This window comes from Dama dama, chromosome 22 (assembly GCF_033118175.1).
Source record: "Dama dama isolate Ldn47 chromosome 22, ASM3311817v1, whole genome shotgun sequence".
NCBI lineage: Eukaryota > Metazoa > Chordata > Mammalia > Artiodactyla > Cervidae > Dama > Dama dama.
This window is the reverse complement of record NC_083702.1, coordinates 9,292,159-9,306,752: the sequence shown is the minus strand read 5'-3', so window position 1 is coordinate 9,306,752 and position 14,594 is coordinate 9,292,159. Positions and strand designations below refer to the sequence as shown.

At 57.8% G+C, this 14,594-nt stretch overlaps 1 protein-coding gene across 15 annotated transcripts in view; it reads left to right on the top strand.

Annotated features, from left to right (window-relative positions):
• MGAT3 (beta-1,4-mannosyl-glycoprotein 4-beta-N-acetylglucosaminyltransferase) overlaps positions 1–14,594 on the top strand; it is a 39,242-nt gene that overhangs the window by 18,735 nt on the left and 5,913 nt on the right. Inside the window, exons 1-2 of one of the 15 annotated variants that reach the window (XM_061124498.1) lie at positions 3,656–3,788; positions 5,358–5,459. The exons of 4 other annotated variants lie outside the window; for them this stretch is intronic. In XM_061124498.1, coding sequence (XP_060980481.1) covers positions 5,413–5,459 — 47 coding nt within the window. In that variant the 5' untranslated portion in view covers positions 3,656–3,788; positions 5,358–5,412. 10 more of the 15 variants (XM_061124509.1, XM_061124507.1, XM_061124504.1 and 7 more) reach the window with 10 other exon arrangements.

Here is a 14,594-nt window from a genome sequence, read left to right as displayed (position 1 = left end):
GGTCATCGGCTCAGGTTGTTAGAACAACCGTTGGAGCGAGTTCTTTGCGCCCTATCTTGCGGCCGAGGGTGGCAGGCAGGCATGATGGGAACTGACTGTAAAGCCCAGGTCCCTGCCCTCCCTGCAGCCCGTCCCAGATCCCACGGGGTCTGCCCGTCTGTGTGCCTCAGCCCAGCCGGCGCTCGGGCCTCCTGCGTGCACAGGTGCACCCTGCCACCCCCCCCCCCCCCCCCCGCGCCCGCCCTGTGGACGTGGGGAGGTGCCCATGGGAAACCTTCCACTCCCACTGCCTAGGAACACAGGGACCAACCTCTGCCTGCGTCCTGTGCCTGGGCACCCCCACCACCCTGGGCATGGGCACCCTCTTACCCCCCGCCCCCCAGCACAGGCACTCTCCCACCCCGACCTCCCAGGGTGCAACGCCTGGGACAGAGTTCCTCCAGCTGCAGCTTGACTCTCTTGCCCACCCAGCCTGTGCAAGAGAAAGCACGTGAGGACAGAGAAGGGGTGGGGCGGGCCCTCCCCTCCCCTCCCCTCCCCTCCCCTCCCCTCCCCTCCCCGACTCAGGCCTTCTGGGCTGGAGATGGAGCTGAAGTGGCCCTTTGTACATTGTCCCTGGAGGATGGGCGAGCCTGAGCGGGAGGGGCTGGCACTGCTGGGGCTGCCTGCCTGGGAAGGATGGCGCTGATCTCGGCAGGGCTGGGGGCAGGGAAGGGGCAAGCGGAGAGCATCCTGCTAGGCGAGGGAGTGCACCGGTGAGCCGGGTGCCCCAGGCACCTCCAATCCGGATTGATACTTGCCACCGGGGAGTCTAGCATCACGTCTCATCCGGGTTCCAGTCCTCACTCAGCAGCTGTTTGTGGAGCTCCTGCTCCAGGCCCGGGCTTTCCCTTAGGGAGTGGGGAGCAGCAGGGACGGGTGACTGTGGCCCATGGTGACCCTGCTCTCCTGTTGTTGACATTCCAAGCGAGCAGGGTGTGGGTGGGGGAGACAGACCACTAACACATAAACAAGGAGACAGATCACTTCCGCAGTGAGGAGTGTGTGGAGCCCATGACCGGGAGGGGACCACTGCTTTAGCTGGTTGGTCAGGAAGGGCCCCCTGAGCAGCAGCTGACATGTGGAGATCCGAGGGAAGGGCATTCTGGGTGGAGGGAACAGTCAGGGCGAGGACCCCGAGGAAGGTGAGCCTGGGGTGGGAAGGGACGGGAGGCAGGGACTGTGGCCGGAGTCACGTGGACAAGGGACGTGAGGTCAGCAAAGATGCAGGGACCAGATGGCCAGGACCTGTGGGTACAGAAAGGAGTTGGGATTTTATTCTGAGTGCAGTGAGCGTTCAGAGCAGGGGGATGTGGCCCGAAGGGGCCTTTGCAGTGACAGAACTGGTGGGGCTCAATGCCAAAGGAAAACGTAGGGCCCTTTGTTCACAAATTGAGAATTTCAAGAGAGGGGACTTCCCTGCCAGTCCAGTGGCTAGGACTCTGCGCTTTCACTGCAGGGGGCATGGGTTCAATCCCTGGCTGGGAAGCTGAGATCCCACTTGCCTGGAGGTGGCCAAGACAAAAAAATTTCAAGATGAAAAAAGATATAGGCAAGAGGGAGACCAGTGAGGAGGACAAGGAGGAGGGGCCTTTTGGAGGGAAGTGCCAACTGGCCTACCAGCATCCCTGCCAGGCCATCCAGGCACACAGAGGGCATGTGGAGAGCGGGCATTGACCCCAGCCTGGAAGCTCTGCGGACTGGTCTCTCTCTTTGGGTGTTATCCTGATTAATCCTCCTGGGGTGAGGGGATGGGGTGGTCCCACATGGCAGATGAGGGCCTCTGAGGTTCAGGGATACTAAGTGACCTGCCCAGGATCTCACAGGCGTTCGAAGGCACGGGGGCCAGATTTGAGAAGAGTGCCTCTGGAGTCTGGATTCCGGGCAGCTGCTGCCCGAATCGCAGTGCCCTGCCCCGCCTCCTGAGAGATGGGACTGGGGGCATCTCCTACCGCGCTGGGCCTGGAAATGAGTTCCCGCTCTCATAGAGGCAGAAGGTGCTCAGCCCCGGCCTGACCGGCTTTGTTTCTCCTCGCTGTGAGCCTGATCTCTGTTCCACAGATGTGGACACTGAGGCGGGGTAGGGCCGTCTGCTCTGGCCACCCTCTCGCCTGACGGGCCAGGGCGGGTCATTTGGGTCTGGAAGGACAAGCAGCTGGGAGGTGGGCCAAGAGCTGCAGGCCCGAGATGCAGGGATCTCTGGGGGAGTCTCCTCCCACTGGCTTTGGTGGGCTCCATAAAGATGTGGGTAAACTCTGGGAGTGATGGACAGGGAGGCCTGGCGTGCTGCAGTCCATGCGGTTGCAAAGAGTCGGACACGAATGAGCGACTGAACTGAACTGATAAAGATATGAGCAATGGGCCTGCATGAGGCGGGCTTCTGTCCACATTCTGTGAAAGCTGGGCAGCATGTTCCTGTCCTATACTGGAAGGAGCTGGGTTCTTCTCCATCCTTCAATCAGAAGCTCTATTAATGATTAATAGTCCGCCTGAGTCATTACTGCAGGCCTGCGCTCCCCTCCCTGTTGCCTTGGCCCCACCCTGGCTGGACCCTGGCCTCCTCCCACCTTCCTCCCCGTTCCAGCACTGCATGGCACCCTGCCTCTCCCAGCCCGTCTCTCTCTGCAGAGAGAGCCCGTGGGCCGGCCCCCCACATGGGAATGTCCTCTCAACTCTCCTCACTCAGGTCTTCAGCCACCCGACTGGGTTGGGCTGTGGGGCAGACAGACAGAATGACAGGACGGTTCCCTCAGGCAGTTGGGGGCTCCTGAGCAGTCGGGGTTTGAAGCCCCCCCGACCCGCGCTGAGAGATGAAGGCTAAGCTGGGGGGTGCATGGGGGGTAGAAGGGAGCCCCAGGGGTGTGGAAAGAGTGTTTAAAGACTTCTAACGCATCCCACCTCCAGCAGCACCAACGCTGGCAGTTCTGCCGGCCATGCTTCTCCGGCGCCAGGGCCAGCTTCATATCGTGACCCTCTCTGGAGGACCCTGGAGAGGGCCGTTCCTAACACAGAGAACTACGGCCCTGGTCCGCGATGGACTTGGACATGGAGCCAGGCAGTAGAGTAGCACGCTGATTTCTGATCCGCGGGCACCCTCAGCGAGTCAGGGCAGTATCAGTTCAGTTGCTCGGTCTTGTCCAACTCTCTGCGACCCCATGGACTGCAGCACGCCAGGCCTCCCTGTCCATCACCAACTCCCGGAGTTTACTCAGACTCACGTCCTTTGAGTCGGTCCTGGGAATCAGGGCAGGGTTCACAGTGACCTTCCACCCAGAGAGGGAGCAGGGGCAGGCCCCCAGAGGAGCTGGGCTTGCAGTTTCCCGAGTGCAGGGTACCAGTAGGCCCCTCACCTGCGAGATGGAAACCCCAGGTCCTCCACCTCCTCGGCCCCTGGCTCTGGGGAGCGGCTCCGTCAGGGTGGGGCTGCCTCGCCCTGCCCTGCCGCCTGGTTATCTGTTTGTACCTCAGTGGATGAGGAGACTGAGGCCCGGACAAGTGTGAGGAGGTGGAGCCAGGAAGTCACCCCCTGTGAAGGGCAGAGCTGGCGCCAGGCCAGGCCGAGGCGGCTCATCACGTAGCCACCTACCTTCCTGCGGCCTGCGCGCAGCCTGCGGGGTGGGGACCGCCCTCAGGGAGGAAGCAGCTGCTGTCCGGCCGTGGGCGCTGGGCACTGGGTCGGGCAGCGCCTTGCAGCCGCTGGGACGGGACGCTGCCTCACCTGTGGCTTCCCACCCTGGGGTCTGGGGCAGGTACCGGGTCAGGGGAGGGGAGGATGGGCCTGGGGGCTCCAGGGAGGGGCCAGGCAGAGAGCAAGGCAGGGGAGGGTGGCGGGGAACGGAAAGCCCTAGGGTCCAGGTCGGACACTCTGCCGCCACTTAGAGGGGGGGTCAGGCTGGGCACTCCGACCCTGAACCTCTTTTTTCACCTGTGATGGCGCTGGCGGCTAATGACAGGATCCAATTGGAGCAAAAGTACTTAGTGTCCCTGCCAGAGGGCGGCTCTGGGATAGGCCTCAGGTGGGCCCGCTTCTTCGGCCCATATTGGCAACAGGCTGGTGGCGATGGCTGTGGGCACAGGAGCCCGGGGGTCCCCAGGCCATGTGGTCAGGCCCAACTGGCAAACAGCAAGCAAACAGAAACCCCCGAGTGGGGGTGCAATTGTGTGGTTCCCTCACTGTCTGAGTTCCGGGCCAGTAGGACCAGGGAGAAGATATTGGGGAAGGTGGGGATAAAAAGAGAGGGTGTGGGCAGGGGGCAGCAAGAGTCAGGTCCTCTGAGAGGTTTCAGGCCCCCAGAGCTCCTGAGTCCAGGCCTGGCCTCAGAGGTTCCCCAACTTTTTGGAGCACCAGACCCCCTTCAAGCTACTGGAGACTGTAACATGGGACCCTGTTCAGGGTGATCTGTTCCATTGGAGTTGGATGAGGGGCTGGGAAAGGGCCCTGGGGCTCCCTCAGCCTTTCTCAGGAAACTCTAAGTTTTGTGAAATGTGTGTTTTTTTTTTTTTAATTTTTATTTATTATTTGGCTGTGCTGGGTCTTAGTTGTGGCACGAGAGATCTTTAGTTGTGGCATGCAAGCTCTTAGTTGTGACATGTGGGATCTAGTTCCCTGACCAGGGATCGAACCGGGTCCCCTACATTGGGAAGTGCAGCGTCTTAGCCACTGGACCACCAGGGAAGTCCCTGAAATGCAGTTTGAAGTCAACGCAGGCCAACCTTGCAGAGCATCTCAGGGTGGGGTGGGAGGACTCACATCGTTACAGGGGAAGGGGAGGGAAGCTGCCAGTCAAGGGGGTTTGGGAGGGTGCAGCTGTCCTGGGTATGGGGCTCTGGTGGCTGGTCCAGGCACGTGCCAGAGCCAGGGAGGACTGTGACCCACAGACTCAGGCCCACGGACTCCTGCTGGAGGCCCCTCCCCAGGTAAGGCTCAATGTGGCAGCCTAGCCTTCGTCCTGGAAATCCTGAGTAAGGAGTCGCAGAGGTGGTGTACGGGGCTCCACTTCCTCCCAGCTGGTGGCTTCTGGCAGAACTTTCCAAGGTTGATGGGAGGCTACCTCTGATCAACACTATCAGTTTTCTATAAATCCAGCATTTATAGGAAGTCAGGTCTCCTAATCCTTAAGTTTGGTCCTCCTGAGGGTACATGTGTGAGAAACTCCACTTTGTATACCCTCTGGTTCTATTTTATTTATATGGTTTTGGGCCGCGTGGCATGCGGGATCTTAGTTCCCCGACCAGGGATTGAACCCATGACCCCTGCCTTGGGAGCATGGAGTCTTAACCACTTAAGCCCACGAAGTCCTCCTCTGGTTCTATTTTAGACTGAAAGTTTTGCACATGCCTTGGGATTGCTGATCCAAGAGGGTGCTGACCAAGATGGGTGCCCAGGCTTCTGCCCTAGCCGCCCCTGAAGTGTGGGGAAGGTCTGTGCCACCCCTCGAGGCCCCGCACCCCTCCCCAGGCTTGGGGCCCCTGCTTTGCTGCCCCTGCGCTGGGGTTCCCAACACATGGCTTCTGTGCCCTTGGCCCAGGGCCTGGACTGCTGTCCCCCGTCTGCATGGTGGCTCCTTCTCGACCTTGGGTCTCTGCTGAAGGGTCCTCTCCTTGGGAGGCCCTCCCTGACACCTGGCATCCTCTGTTGGTTGGTTTTCTCATTTGTCCTCTGTCCCTCCCCTGGACTGAGCTCTATGAGGACCTCCCCCCAAAACCTGGCTCCCTGCTGCACCCCCGGCTCCATTGCCAGGAACCAGTCTGCTCTCTCCACCCACCCCAGGGCAGGCAGAAGCACCAGGGGCCTGATGGTGGCCCTTACATCTCCCAAGGCCCTCTCACAGCCCCTGGGGGCCTTCCCTCCACCCTGCCCCTGCGGCCCCCCACCCCCACCCCCACGGCTGCGTGGCTCTGCTGAAGCGAACGGACGCAGCCAGATCCTTGTGCCTGGAATTCCACCCTAGTGCGCCTCCCTCTGTTGTTCAGTCGCTCAGTCGTGTCTCACTCTTCCCTGCAGCACGCCAGGCTTCCCTGTCCTTCACTATCTCCTGGAGCTTGCTCAAACTCATGTCCCTGGAGTCAGTGATGCCATCAAATCATCTCATCCTCTGCTACCCCCTTCTCCTGCCCTCAATGTTTCCCAGCATCGGGGTCTTTCCCAATGAGTCGGCTCTTTACATCAGGTGGCCAAAGTATTGGCCAAAGCTTTTCCCTCTGGCTTGCCCCAAACACTCGCTGAATGTCTATCTGTCTGTCTGGGCCCCAGGCTGGGTGTGGCGAGCGCAGGCCCACCTGACTTAAGAGAACAGTGTGGGGACAGAGGTGGGCGAGGCAGAGGATGAGGCCTGTTGCTGCCAAGGGTGACAGACCCAAAGCAGGGATTGCAGGAGACGGGACACCCCTGGTCCAGTGGCCCCCTGGTCATGTCCGGGGGCAGTTAGGGTTAGGGCTGGGGCACCTTGGGGGGTGCCTTGCTTTGGGAACACCTGTTCTCAGCGCCCACAGAGCCCTTTCTGTAGGATGTTTGTAGGTCTCTGCATCCAGCCTCTCTCCTCATCCCCAGAGCCACCCTGGAGTCCCCGCTTCCACCTCAGAGGCCTCAGTGGTCTCCCTCCTCCCGTGACAGACGTTCCCCATGTGCCCCTCACCAGCTGTTGTCTCACACACACACCTCCTGTTGCAGGCACTTCAGATACGCAGACCCCTCACCACTGCCCCATGATGTGGCCATATCATCGCTTCATTTCACTGGTGAGGAAGCTGAGGCCCAGGGAAGTGGCAAGGCCCTGCCATCTGGCTGCAGGGTCTGGATGCTGCCTCAGGTGACCTCTCTGTGCAGATCCAGGCCTAGCCACCCCCTACCCCCGCTCCCCCAGCTCAAGTCAGCCTGTGTCCCCGCCTGGCACAGACCAGGGGCACCAGCTGGTCCCTCACGGCTCTGCTCCCGCTCTTCCACCTTCCTAGACCTTCCCCAGGCCCTGCCTTCAGCCCCTTCTTGGTCCCGGCATGTCTGGGCTCCTCCGAGGGCAGCATGCCTCCTCCAGCTGCCTCCCTCAGTCACCTAGTATTTAGCAGTTAGTGTTAGTCACTCAGACGTGTTTGACTCTTTGCAACCCCATGGAGTCCTCTGTGCATGGGATTCTCCAGGCAAGAATACTGGAGCGGGTAGCCATTCCCTTCTCCAGGGGATCTTCTCCACCCAGGGATGGAACCCAGGTCTCCCGCATTGCAGGCCGATTCTTCACCATCTGAGCCACCAGTCATTCTGTAGTTCTTAATCCAGGCCCACTCCCTGGAGCCAAGCCAGCAGAGAAAGCAGGGTCCAGAGCCTTGAGCCCAGGGAAGTGGCCTCAGTGCCCCATCTGGCTGGTCCAAGAACTGGCTCCCGGTGTGGCTCTGCCTGGCCGTTCTGGGGCTCGGTTTCTTATCTGTGGATGGGGAGAGCGGCAGCTGTGCCCCCTCCCCCCCCCCCCCCCCCCCCAGGAAACAGGTTTTGCCAGGACATTCTGGTCACCTGGGCAGATGGAGTCCTTCCCTTGAGCCGATTCCCTCTCTCCAGGGGATTCTATGGGAGCAGAATTCCTGGGGACCGAGGGTCCTGGTGCACCAGACCCACCCTCAGCCATTCTTGTCCAGCCCAGGGCAGGACTCCCAAATCTGCAACCCCACTGTGCTCCAGGTCTACCTGTTGGCACGTGCAGGATGCTCGGAGAGCCTCAGTCTTCCATCTCATCTTCATTCCCACAAGCCCTGGGTGGCGGAGTGAGTAGCTTAACCTCTCGAAGCCCCATGTTTCTTCATCTGTGAAATGGAGACCCACGTACCTTCCTTCAGGCTCGGCCCCGGGAATCTGCCCCTGATTTTTTCTCCAGCCCTCGCATCAGGCAGCACCTGGGTCATAGCAGGTTCTTGGTAAATGGGCACCAGCAGCCTGGGTGATGCACTGGCTGTCAAGTGACCCTGGGTGTAGGCTTGTTCCTTGTGGAGCCAGCCTGATGGATATGAACCAAAGGAATGAATAAAATAAGGAGATGATTCAGCATCAGCTGTTTCTCCCACCTTGCCAGAGCTCTGGGATCCATCATGTTCTGTAGCCACCTCCTCAGCCCGTCTCTCTTCAATGTGGGATAGGGGAACCTCACGTCGGAAAGACCCTTATTTAGTTCCAGACTCAGAGGGAGCTGGTTGCTATCTTCTGGTCCCTGAGACACTGGTTTCCTCTGCTGAGCCCCAAGGAAGAACCCGGAAGTGGTGGCAGAAGCTCCAGGGAAGCTGATTGAGGCCAAAAGAAAGAAGAATTTCTAGCAGCCCAAATGGCCTGGAATGGGCGGTACTCAGAATTGGATAAGCAGAGGCCAGATGGGCACGCGGGAGGGGCACTGACCTGGGCCAAGAGGTTTGGTTCTGAAAGCCAGATAAGTCACTGAGAATGCGCTGCAAGGTGATGGGTGCCAGTCAGCAGTAAGGAGCCCCCCCACCCCAAATTGGCCCAGTCATTTACAAAGCTGGCCAGGAGCAAAGCCTGGCACACGGAGCTAGCCAGAGCCCTTGGGTACTGTAGAGCGGAACTGGAATGGGGTGCAAGGCAGAACTTCGGCTCAGTCAAGATGCCCGCTGAAGCACATGGCAGCTGGTGAGAGTCCATCTGAAGGTACTCTTGGGTTGGGGGCTGTAGATTCCTGCTAGGAGTGGAGAGAGAGGGTGGGCTGTGCAACCTCCAAGATGTCCCCCATGGATATTCCAAGGATGCCCTGAGCACCTCCTAGGTGTCAGACCTGTTCACTGCTGGCCCCGTCTGCCAGCCAGAGGAGTTGGGTGCCCCGTGGCTGCTCCCAAGCTGAGGACACCAGGGATCACAGCTGTCAGCAAGGTGTTGTGAGGCAGATGGGGTAGGGGGCCAGAGGGTGGTGACCAGGGGACATGAAGCCGCAAGACCACAGCAGAGGCTGGCAGGGGCCAGGGTGAGGCCGGCCAAGGGCCGAGCTAGGACCCTGGTCAGCGCATGTGAGCTCAGGACCATGGAGAGCGCCACAGGAGCCTGGTCACCAGGTGACAGCTATCAGGGTGCATCCACACCCGGGAGGCTGCCGCCTGCCTGACTAGCACACGAGTCCAGCCCATGGCCTCCAGGGAGCACCTGTCTTCTCTCTGGCTGGCAGCCCCCACTGGACGCAGCCTGAGCCCAGACCCCAAGGCCGTGACTGGGTCGTGGGCTTTGGGCTCATCTTCCTTCTCTCACCTCACAAGCTTATCAAGCAGAGGCCGGGGGAAGAGGTCACAAGAAGGAGGGAGGAGCAGGAAGAGGCAGGGTAGAAAGCCAGTCTGTTCAGCTGGAACCTTCCGAGCACGGCCACGGCTGTGAGTCAGTACAGAAAGAGGAGGCCCAGGGTGGGCTGGTCCTGCCAGCATCCTGGGTCTGGGTCAGTTTCAGCTTCCTGCAGCCATGATTATCTGACTGTCGGGAAGCATCTGGTCCATTCCCATCACCTTCCTGCAGGAGACCCAGGGCCCTGAGGCTGGTGCAACCCACGAAGTGAGTGAATGAGTGGGTGTGCTTGTGTGTGTGTGTGTGGCCAGGGGTCTTAATTTAGGGAGGCTTCCAGAGAGTCTCCCAGTTCTTCCCTCCTTTCTGTGGAGCCCCTGTGGAGCCCAGGGAAGCAGGGCACTGTCTTCCAGCCCATCTTCCATCAGACTCAGGTTCTGACCAGGCTCCAGCTGAGCGCCCCCACTCGACTCCTTGCTGCGGTTAAACAAGAAAGCACCCACCAGGCCCCAGGCCCCGCCAGGGGCTCAGCTGTGGTCCAGCCTGTGCGCCTGCTGCCCCCTCCCGCCAGCTGAAGGCCCTCCCTACTCTTCTTCCAGGTGGGGGAATAACAGTAGCGGTAAGAAGAGCTAATGCTTATCGGGTTCTCACACTGTGCTAGGAGCTTCACATGGGTTATTATTGAACCCTCATTTTCTAGATGAGCCAAAGAAGGAAAGTTACTTTCACCTGCCCAGAGGCCACGCAGATAGGAAATGGCAGAGCCAGAGGTTTGAGCTGGGCTATCTGGTTCTAGGCTCTGTGCGCACCCAGGTAGAGGCTCTGGTTGAAGCTCGCTCCATGATAGCTCCCTGCCCCTGGGGGCTCGTGTCCAGAGACAAGGAGACAGATGGATGGGGAGATGGGCTCAGCGCTGGGAAGAAGGGACAGGGCGGGATGGGGCTCTGGATTGGTCTCTCTCATTCGGTGTCTTCATTTGAAGTGGGCAAGGCACTTAGAGAGGACCCTGCAGAGACAAGAGCTGCCTCCAGCCCAGCTCTGCCATTTTCCATCTCCATGGAAGTGGTTGAGGGATGACTTCCGCCCCAGTCAAAGGTGGGTCCATCCTGCAGGTCGTGGAGTCACCGAGGGTGACTCGTCGCTCACACTTCACGCCGGGTCTGACCGCTGCCTGCACCCCACCTCTCACCCAGACAGTGCCGCGGCCTCCTCGCCACCCTCCCTGCTCTGTTCCGGTGACCGTCGGTTCTCAGCAGAGCAGCCCAGCTGAGCCCGGACGCTTAGCATCCTCCCATGAAAGCCGCACTCCAGCACTCTGTTCTGCTGCCCCTCCTCCCTTGTCTTCTGGCCTCACTGTTTTTAAGGCCCGCTCTGGCCACCTGATTACCTCTGAACCTGCCTGCTCTTAGCCTTTACCGTTTTATTTTTCTCCAGAGCACGTCTTTTTAACATACCGTATGATTTGGCTCAGTTTAGTTGCCACAGCCCCGTGCCCCGCGCGCCCTGCTCCGGCGCCATGAGGCGGGGGCTCTTGTGGTCCTGATTTGCTGTGTTCCCAGGGCCAGTGCCGCACCTGGCACTCAGCCAGCTCTCAGTAAGTAGTCACTGAGTAAATGGAGGAGATGGGTTGGGTGACACTCTGCAGGGGGTCACATGGGTCAAATGCGGTGGTGGCTGTTCCATCCATGGACTGCCTTTACTGGTCACTGGTGGACTCTCCATGGGACCCTTATCACCCGACTTGGGCTGGACTTGGCAGATGGAAGGGACCCAGGACAGCTTTACCACTGGATGAGATCCCACAATTGACCCCACAGGACTGAGTCTGACCCTTACTAATTGTGTGTCACTGAGCAAGTTATACCATCTCTCTGGCCTCGGTCTCCTCATCTGTAAAATGGGAAAGAGTAGTACCTGCTGCATGGTGGGGGGATCCGGTGAGGACATACATGTGATGTGCTCAGGACAGTAGCTGGCCTGTAAGTGTCGGTGACCATCAGCTTTATTGGTACACCTGATGGTTCTAGATGAAGCTTTATAATGGAGGGAGAGCTGCTGAAGCGGGGGCCTAGTTTGGTTCCACGTCTTTAGTCCGCAGCCAGGCCAGAAGCACCAAGGAGGGCTGTGGTCTCAGATGTAAGGAAGCAGAGCCTGGTTCGGGAACAGAACTTACCTTCAGGTCCTGATTCGGTCGCCTTCCTAATATCCTTTGGGGAAAGTCTTGCCATCTTTCTGAGTCTCAGTTTCCCCATCTGTGAAAACGGTGGTCAAAATCCTCAGTCTCCCTGGGTGGGCAAGACTTACATGAGACCCCAGTGCCCATGCTTATTTATTTACTTGGTTTCTTGTTTATAGGCCACTCAGTCTATAAAACGTATTTGAAAATAGTTGAAGATAAGATAAAAAGAGATCAGGCCAAGAACAAGTTCAACAACAACAAAAAAAACCCAACCCAGACAGCTGTGTGTAACAGTGTCCCAGAAAACTTGGCCTCTGAGGCACTGCCTTGCTCTGGGCCAGCCTCTGTGTCTGTCAGCCTCCCAGCAGCTCGAGCCACGAGTGAGACACACTCTACTCCGTGATTCTTGGCAGCAAGCCGGGCTGGGGCCTTATCACACGGCTTCACCCTGAAGGGCCCTGCAATTCAGAGGAGGACCCCCAGGCCCTGGAGAGTCTGTCCTCCAAAGGGCGCAGCTGGCCAGGGGTAACTAGATCCTGAAAGCCAGTCTGACTGGGGAGCCGAGGGGCAGCTGGGTCAGTGTGACCTCAGCAGGGCTGTGGGGGCCCCTTGCCTGAGTTTCTCTTACCTTCCTGGGGCCTGTGTTCACTGCTGCCAGGAGATTTTGTCTGAGTGGTGGCCCCAGCCTTGCCCTTCACCGCTCACGGCCAGTTCAGTCCAGGGAGGGCTGGGATTGGGGTGTCTCACAGAGACAGGCTGCAAGTGGGGAGCAATGATCCACCAGAAGGATGGGGCTGCCTTGCCAGGTCCTAACAGCCCTCGGGAGGGTCACTCTGGAGACCTCTGCCATGCTGACCTCAGTCTGCAGTGTCGCCTCGTGCGCGGTCCCTGCCCCAGCAAGAGCTCCCATCCTCCTGCCTCTACGGGCCTCAGCCCTTTGCCACTCCGTTCACCCTGCCGGCCTGGTCTGCCTTTGCAAGAGCAGGGCTAGAATCCGTGGTGGGGACGGGAGCTCCCTCCCGCCTCCCCCAAAGCCAGTGGAGACCAGTCCCCCCCTCTGCCCCGGGGCAGCTGACATTTAGCAGAGGTCAGGCCCCCACCCCTGATTGTCCTGCCTCCTGCAGTCAGCTGTGCCGACCCCCGCCTGAGGCCAGGCTCCAAGGGGTCAGCATTTAAACCAGAGGAGGGGGGACATCTGGGTCTTGAGGGCACAAGTACCACCCTGGCCAGCAGGATTGGCAAACTCGACTGCTCCTCACTAGCGTGCTCAGGACTCCTCACCAAGGTGAGGCCAGGGAGGGTGGCCCTTCCTCCCCAGCATGAAAGGGTGGGAGGAGATGGTCCTTAAAGCTTGTTCTAGATCACACATTGCATGATTGTGCACCTTATGACCATGTAGTTTAAAGAAAATTTATGTTGGAGTCTTTCAGCCTTGAACTTTGAAAGAAGTAGAAATCTGTTGAATACCTGCTGTACACCAGGAACTCTGTACCCATTTCACAGATGTAGAAACCAAGGTTCAGAATGGTGAGGAGCCTGGCTTAAGTTAGGAAAGGAAGGGGAGAGTATAGCAAGAAGATGCTGAAATGACCCAGAGGAAGAACCAGAAACATAAGGAGAAGCCACAGAAAGAAACCTTTTGAGGGAAAGGACAGTGCCCCCCACCCCTGCCACAGGGAGATCTATGGAAGGGAAAGGAAAACAGGAGTTTCTGTCCCAGCGCCTCCTCTGACTCTGTAGGTCTCTCCAGCCAAGGCACTGGTCATGAACTCAGCCATGCCTGACTCTTTGCAGCCCCATGGACTGTAGCCCTCCAGGCTCCTCTGCCCATGGAATTTTCCAGGCAAGAATCCTCGAGTGGAGTGCCATTCCCTTCTCCAGGCGATCTTCCCGACCCAGGGATCGAACCTGAGTCTCTTACATCTCTTGTGCGGGCAGGCAGATTCTTTACCATGCAGTGCCACCTGGGAAGGCACTGGTCTGACTTGGCCACATGGGTGTAACCTCCTGGCCGCTGTGCCCTCTTCCCTGGGCTGTGTGGTGAGCGTCAGACGTGCTGCACAGGCTCGCTCATGAGATAGAGAGCATGACTGAGTGGAGCGTGGAGTCCAGTTTAGAGTAATGCGAGCCTTTCAGTTTCTTAGCTGTGACCCCACACTGTGGCAATGTAAGTGTCCACACTCAGGGAGACGGGGTGAGGGGTGTAAAGGAACCCTCTTACTATCTTTGCAACTTTTCTGATAAGCTACAAATATTCCAAAAAAAGGTTGTTTTTTTTTTTAAATTGTGAAAAACAATATATATGGCTCTCCATTCCACAACCATAAACTAATTGATAAACTGTGCAAACAAGTAGAGAATGGTCATAATCACGATCGTTCATAGAGAATGATTCATTCCAAATGGAATAGGTGAAATTTAAAAGGAAATAGTAGATTTATTTCTACTGACATGAAAATCTCTTTAACCTGTCGTTGATTGAGGAAAACTACTTGATTGGATGAGCGTTCAATAGAATAATAATTATAAAAAATATTAAGCTGAGAACAGAAAGAATGCATATAAAACCAGTGATGCATCTCAAGCAGATGAATATTTATGGCTGGATATCAGTCAACTGTCTTGCATGGGGCAGTGAAGGAGTTGTTATTCAGTCGCTCAGTTGTGTCTGACTCTTTGCAACCTCATGGACTACAGCACCCCAGGCTTCCCTTTTCCTTCACTATCTCCTGGAGTTTGCTCAAACCCATGTCCATTAAGTTGGTGATGCCATCCAACCATCTTATCCTCTATCATCCCCTTCTCCTCCTGACTGCAATTTTCCCCAGTATCAGAGTCTTCTCCAATGAGTCGACTCTTCGCAGCCAGTGGCTAAAATATCGGAGCTTCAGCTCCAGCATCAGTTCTTCCATTGAATATGGAAGGGTTGATCTCCTTTAGGATTGACTAGTTTCACCTCCTTGCTGTCCACGGAACTCTTAAGAGTCTTCTCCAGCACCAGGATTCGAAAGCATAAATTCTTGTGTGCTTAGCCTGCGTTATGGTCCAACTCTCACATCTGCACATGACTTTTGGCAAAATCATAGCTTTGACTATATGGACCTTTGTCGGCAAAGTGATGTCTCT